General features: G+C 48.6%; 1 protein-coding gene across 2 annotated transcripts in view; it reads right to left on the bottom strand.

Moving 5' to 3' along the window:
- UBE2L3 (ubiquitin conjugating enzyme E2L 3) overlaps positions 1-6,347 on the bottom strand; it is a 21,060-nt gene extending 14,713 nt beyond the window's left edge. The window contains exons 1-2 of one of the 2 annotated variants that reach the window (XM_015567314.1): positions 6,246-6,347; positions 2,770-2,865 (exon numbers count right to left, since the gene is read on the bottom strand). In XM_015567314.1, coding sequence (XP_015422800.1) covers positions 2,770-2,865; positions 6,246-6,332 — 183 coding nt within the window. In that variant the 5' untranslated portion in view covers positions 6,333-6,347. Of the gene's footprint in view, positions 1-2,769; positions 2,866-3,266; positions 3,403-6,245 lie in introns of those variants that run through there. The other variant, XM_006768859.2, reaches the window with a different exon arrangement.
- Positions 6,348-6,892: the final 545 nt, after the last annotated feature.

Genomic DNA, 6,892 nt, shown 5'->3' with positions numbered 1-6,892 from the left:
GGGGTGGTGCCCCAACCCCCCAATCGGCCCTGCTCTGAGCCCGGCCAGGGGCTGCACCTAGGGATTGGGCCTGCCCTCTGCCACCCGGGAGCAGGCCTAAGCCAGCAGGTCGTTATCTCCCGAGGGGTCCCAGACTGCGAGAGGGCACAGGCCGGGCTGAGTGCACAAATTTTTGTGCACCGGGCCTCTGTGATTAAATAAATGATCATATAAATGTTATGGATATGATACAGTTATTTTAAAAGTATGAAATAATTATGAAGTTATCTAATGGCCCATTAAAGAATGCACATAAACAAGCTGGAAGGCCCTAGCTTGTTTGGCTCAGTGGATAAAGCATCAATCTGCAGACTGAAGGGTCCTGGGTTTGATTCCAGTCAAGGGCACATGCCCGGAACATTTCTAGGGTACCATGCCTTTATCAGCCTGGCCTGCTTTCATCCCAGCTGGGTAGACTCCAGGTGAGTTTAGTAGAAGAGTCCCCATACTGACCCAGCTCCTATCTCACCATAGGAAGATCTGAGGCCCAGGTATGAAGTACTAATGGGGACCCTGGAGTAATGAGTTGCAAACTGCGTCCTTGAAACTCTCCTCACACCAATCCAGGGGCCCTGGGCAATGATTACAGGAAGACGTGAGAGAGGAATGGGAAGAGGCAGCATGAGCAGGGGTGAGGGCAGCCCTGGTCATGGTGTACTATCTCTGGGCACAGCTTCCCTAAATGGAAAGTGAGGCTTGGCCTGGACACTCGCCAGAGCCCTGGCTCAAGCACACTGGGATTCTACCAGCCAGTCACCACCTTGGGCTTAATGAGACTGTAGCCCATTCCACAGGCTCTGCTAACATGACACCAGAGGAAGGCTCTGATGTACACTGGGTCAGAGTCGGCCTGACAACCATCTATTCTGGGAGCTAGCCTTTAGTCTTTCAGGCCATGGAGCTCAAAGGGTAGATGGTCTAAGCCTTACTGCTCAATGGCATCCCATTCATTCTTATCAGTTTTCAAATGATGCAGACAACCTGTTTACTCCTTAAATCAGTAGGTGGTGAGATGGTCCTGGCTATCCTTCCACTCAGCCCATGCCAGGTCCCCATGGCAGGGAAGGGCTGGGGTTACCAGCTGACCCTCCCCAGTCAGGAGCTTCTCCACTGTACCTGTACCCTGTACCATCAGCACCATAACCTGTACCCTGAGCACCATCACCTCCAACCCTGGAGAAATTTAAAAGACTCCATCTTTCCAACCAGAGTGCAACCTCCCAGATTTAAAATTTCTGAATGTGTACTAGAAGACTACAAAGTATATATTTCCCTACTTATCCAAATGATTATGAAAATAAATTACAAATCCAATATTTGCCATTCAAGTTCCAGGGACTTTAAAAGAAGTCATGATCTGCACCAGCATCAAGAAGCATCTAGAGTAAGCATGCTTTATGTTCCGCTTTAACAAAGTAGCCAATCTGCCCATAAAGGAAGATTTTATACAACAATGTAGGGGAGAGCTAGGCACAAGGAAAGGGCCTGAGGCTTAAATGGTGAACGTGGGGAAGAAAAGGGAAGGAGGGTGGATGCAGAAGAACAGGAAGGAAAGGGAGCACACTGGAAGGTCTCAGTTGTGAACAGGGAGACTAGAAGGTTGACAATGTCAAGTTAGGCTGCTTCCTGGACAGAGGGTGAGGCTCTGGGGAGAAGGCAGGAATGGAGGCAGAGATGGGCTCCTTCACTGACAGTAATAACCTAGTAACCAACGATGCTGGAAGAAACAGGGATCCCCAGAAACAAAACAGAATGAGAGAAAGGCGAGAGACTAAATTAGATTTATGTCTAAGAGTGAAGAGGAAGCAGCAGGACAGAAGCAAATAGCACACTCGGGAGGCAAGTGGGGTACACGGCTCCAGGGCTGCAGAGCCAGAAGTGTGAGGACTGAGGGGAGCCTGTGAGCTTGGTGTGAAGCAGCTTCAGGAGGGTGGAAGAAACTGGGAATCACAGGCTGGAGTTAGTACAGAACAAGTCTCTTTGAGGGGTAAGGAGCTGAAAGGATGGAGAAAGAGCAGACACTAAACCAAGAAGGTAGTAAGGTCACAGGACAGCTGTTCTTAGGAGGAGGTCGGAGCCTGTCTAGAAGCAGAAGTCAGTGAAACAGGGAGCTGGAATCAATGGGGGCAGACACGGTGGAATGAGTTGCCAACTGCGTCCTTGAAACTCTCCTCACACCAATCCCGGGCCCTCACTTCTAGTTGTCCTAAGAGATACTGGTGAGGGGAACAGGTGGGCCTCGAAGCAAAGAGATTTGAGACAAATGGGAGGCACACACTGGAGGGTACCAGGAATAAAGCCTGGAACACAAGTGTGCAGAGGGTTAGAGACACGGATGAGGGTTAGGGCCCAGGCAGGAAAGCACAGAGAAGATCTAGATGGGAACACCCGCCATCTCCCAAAAGAGGTCAGAGAAGGTGGCTGTCTAGCCACCTGAGGTCGGGCCCAGAGAAGCCAGGGAAGATAGAGCACAGACACGCACACTCTACTTCTTTCCCGGATTGGTAACAACAGACCTGGAAAGCTCGGGACACCCAGAATGTTACAAAACCAGCGCAAAGTTGGGATTCTACTCAGGTGCCCAAGGCTGTAGTCCCTACCTTAGTACCCGCCGCTGTGCATCTGTTGGTTGCCTACACTAAGTCTCCTTAGGAGTTAGAGAGGCAAGCCCAGCAGCACACACATCACCTGGAGAAGAATGTGATAAGAAGTGAAGTGTTCAATACTCACAGGAACAATAAGCCCTTGCCAAGTCAATAAATTAGCTTCATCAACCTGGATGTTACGGAAGTTTTTCATTCCACATTTGCGGATTTCTTCAAGCTCCTGTTGATTGACAAAGCATAAATGGGTGTCAAACAGAGGAAAGCACCACATATTAAGACTCCCTCAAATTAAAAACTGAGTGCCAGCACCACCAATGATAACATTTCACTGTGGACTAGACCATGCCTGGTCTGGTTAAGAGGCCCAGAGCCATGGCGGTCCCCTCAACCCATGCCCCAGACCAAGACAAGTCCCACCGTGGTAAACCCACAGTACTCAACAGGGTAAGTGACTGTGCTCCTACAAAAGCACTGCCTCCTCTCTGGGCTGTCACCACACAACAGGGGCACAAGAAAGGTACTACAGACCTGCTTTCTAACCGAGATTTATTAAGCACTGACTATGTGTCAGTCGGCGAGGATATAAAGGTGAATAAAGTGGGACCAGGAGAACACACATACCCACAAAGTTTTCTACCCAACGCTGTAAGTGCGATTTCAGGGCTCCACCTCAGCATGGGCACACAGCGCAGAGAACAACTATCCAGTCTGGGATGGGAGGGGGACAGAAAACCTTCACTGAGCCTCGGTTTCCTCAGCTGCAAAACAGGGATAGCAAGACCCAGAGCTGTAGACAATGAAGGGGAAACCACGTTGTAAGCAACAGAACTCCTTGCAAATATCAGGGATTATTATTATACAGTCAACACAGCCAACACCATCTCATCCGGAAAGAATGACCACCCTGACTACTTCAAGGCCCTGCCTGACATGTGTTTGGTTTAGAATTGTCTATCAACTATGCACCAACCAGACATTTCCCGCTGTTTTCCCAATAACTCAAGTGAACATCCAATAGGTGTTAGAGCCCAGCGTCCTCCATTCTCAGATACCTGGAGTGACGTGCTGCCCCCCAACTCCCCAATCTGGCCACTCATCCATGGCACAACAGCCTCCTCTACATCTTTTGAGTGCCTTCCCTTCTGCAACCCTGGAGCACCACCCAGCTGAGCCCGCCTCCTCTGCTGCACTGGAAGGACAGCCTACTCACTGGTCTGGCTTCCTCCTTGGTGGTCCAACCCGTGAACCCCACCAGACCTGGAAGGAACCTCCTTGTTTTGGTGCTCTGGCTCACAATGGCATGGAGGCTCTGAATGAGTCCCCACATCAAATCCACAAGGTACCTATACCCCCTATTCCGATCACACAGCTGACAGTTTACAAGGCACCCTAAGGACACAATTCCCAAAGAAGGGCAACTGAGCCAGTGCTACAGGTTCTAGGTTGGAGGATGTGCGATGCCTGGCATGGAGTGGGCTGAGAAAGACAGCATGTCGAATGAACATGCAAGAGACAGGGGGCCACAGTGGCACCTCAGGGCAGATGACAAGCCCAAATTTCTTCCCATAGGGTCCTGCTGCTTGTTCAACCTTAGCTACCCACTACAACTGTCTAGGTCTGGGCCCCAGCCTGGAAAATTCTGGTCCAGCAAGTGTAGGGTGGTGAAGTTTGAAACGGATTTTAAACAAGCTACAGTGGACGAGAGCCACTGCCACTGAGAGACTGAATTCCATGTCTAAGCAATGTGCAGCTTCAGTGAGGGAAGATGCTAGCGGCAATGGCTGTGACCCCTGCAGTGGGGGAAGGGGTGGTCTGGACCCTTTTCCTGAGCCTGCAGGAGGGAAAGCATGGAATCTGACAGACCACTCAACCTGCTAACTAGTCCTACTAATGCCTGGGACTCATCAGAAATGCTCACCTGGGAATTAGGCACTCTGGGCAGATTAAGGAAGGGGAAAAGATTGCACACCCATACGACCACCTCGGCCCACTCCTCTCCAAACAGAACATAAGCTCTGTGAGGACAGGTGTGAGGACAGGAATCAGGAAACCTCAGAAGTCCCAACACTTCAGGATAGTGAATAGATGGGAAGCTGGGGCTTGGGGAAGGAAAGGGGACTCTGGGATGGGAAGGGATCTCTATGTATTTTGATTTTCTGGTACTTGGCTCAAGATATTAGAGTTAAGATGCATGGCTAGAGACAAAAGTTATCATGTCCTTAAGGGCCAAGTCCTACCCAGCTATCAAAAATGTAGACAGGAAAAAATTTCAGATAGAACTTCGAAATTAGACAATCAAAACCGAAGAAACAACAGGAGAATATATTCAATATCCATGGGACAAAATACATTTTAAAATATGAAACTATATTTTGACTTCAGAAATCCATATACTAACAACATGAAGTATGGATGATAAATACAAGAATGTAAATTTCAAAAGAATTACAAAAATATGCCAAGATGGGGGTCAACTGCAATATAGCAGTGAAAAACTGAATCTTATATAAAAAAAGGAAAAAAACAACAAAAGAAAAATTGCATCTTGTTCAAGAGAAAGGGAGGAACAAGTGAGCACTGTGCATAGGGGTGAGGAAAAGCACCCACTGGTGCTTTGATAGCAAGAGATACATGAACAAAGACTAAAGTCATACTGTGGGGGAGGAGGCCACACACCTCCTGGCCAACGAAAAGGCAGCCCTAATGGCAGCAGGGCTGGGAGGCTCAGGGAATCCAAAGTGCAACTACCAGAAAAACATTCACCTTACCTTGCTCTCAAGCTAACCTCACCAAAGACGGAAGAGGCAACATTCTTTGCATAATTCTAACCAACAAGGAAGTACTAATTATAAGACAGAAGTGAAAGAAACCAAGACAAACAAACAAGCAAGTCCGTCCCAAATCTCCAGGGGACACTGGGCAGCCCCCTAGGACAGTGTTTCTCAACAGGGTGGTGGCAGCATCCAGTAGAACTCAGCACTTGAGCATCTCCGCCCCGCCCATTAGATGCCAGACATTGTGATACCACCCCACCCTGATTTCCCAATGTCCCGAAGAGTCCAGTTGTTGAGAACCATTGGCACTACCAGGGGCCAGGTTGCTAAAAGTCCTGCATTGCACAAGACGATAGTGCAGACAAGAACTATTCAACCCAAAATGCCAATGACACCTCCACTGAGGAGAACAACATAGAGAAGATGGATTCAAGTCATTCAGAGAAAAGACAGATTCATCTGAAGGTATGAAACTCGAAAAGGCAAGATGACTCAAGAGTACTGACAAACCCTCAAGCAAAACTGCACCCCTGTACTGAGAATGAGCCTGAGAATGAAGAACTGGGGAAGGAATATAATGAAACCAATGCAAACTCAGAGTTCAAATTTCAAATGATGGATGAAAGGACCCAACGAAGAAAAAGTGAGAGAGAGGGCACTCCAGAAGAACAAAGTCAGGAAAGCTATAGCCAAGAATGACAGAAATTTTACAAAATATGCCCCACAAAGGTTTGTTTCAGTTCTGCTCAGAGCAAGAGGCAGTCCCGTCAGCTGCTCGGGGCTGACAAACCAAGAGCTCAAAGGAAAGCAGAACCAGGCAACTCACACGTTTCTCCTCGTGGGGGTAAGCAGGCTGCCCAGCCAGGGTAAGTGATGAGGGAGGAAGAGCAATGCTTCTCACAATGAGGTCCATCTCTGACCCCACATGTGGATCTCAGTGTATTGCAGCCTAGGTATGCTTATCAGCTCTTCAAAGGGGGAAAAGCTCATTCCCCACAAACTGCAGCTCAGAGAGCTTGATGCTCACTCCCGGTCAAAGTGTGGCATGCAGCAGAGAAGAGCCACTGCCTAACAGCTCTGCAGGCACCAACAGGGAGGTGGCCTTGGCCCCAGCAGGAGTGCACTGCTCCAAGTCCTGCACAAAAGGCTCAGCTCAAACAGTGAGAGACAGGGTACAGTTGTACACAGTAAGCACTCTGTCACACAACTCAAATGTGTGCAACGAAGTTTGGGCAAAGTATTTATAGTTTGTGGCCGCGGTCCTCTTTAAGAAATCCAGACAGGAAAATCAGCTGTGCAAGTCAGGGCTGCTTCACGTGTCTTAACTCTACTCTGGACCAGCAGGTCTCAAGGTAGGGGGTGATAGTAGTTTTCAAAAGCATATTCCTTATCATTCTGTAATTTTCATTTGCAAAGTAGGAAAAGGTGCTCTGTGCCCCAAAAGAACTACAGGAAGTAAAGCTGAATGCCATC

The sequence above is a fragment of the Myotis davidii genome, unplaced genomic scaffold (genome assembly GCF_000327345.1).
Source record: "Myotis davidii unplaced genomic scaffold, ASM32734v1 scaffold223, whole genome shotgun sequence".
Classification (NCBI taxonomy): Eukaryota; Metazoa; Chordata; class Mammalia; order Chiroptera; family Vespertilionidae; genus Myotis; species Myotis davidii.
This window is presented reverse-complemented; position numbering and strand designations above follow the sequence as displayed.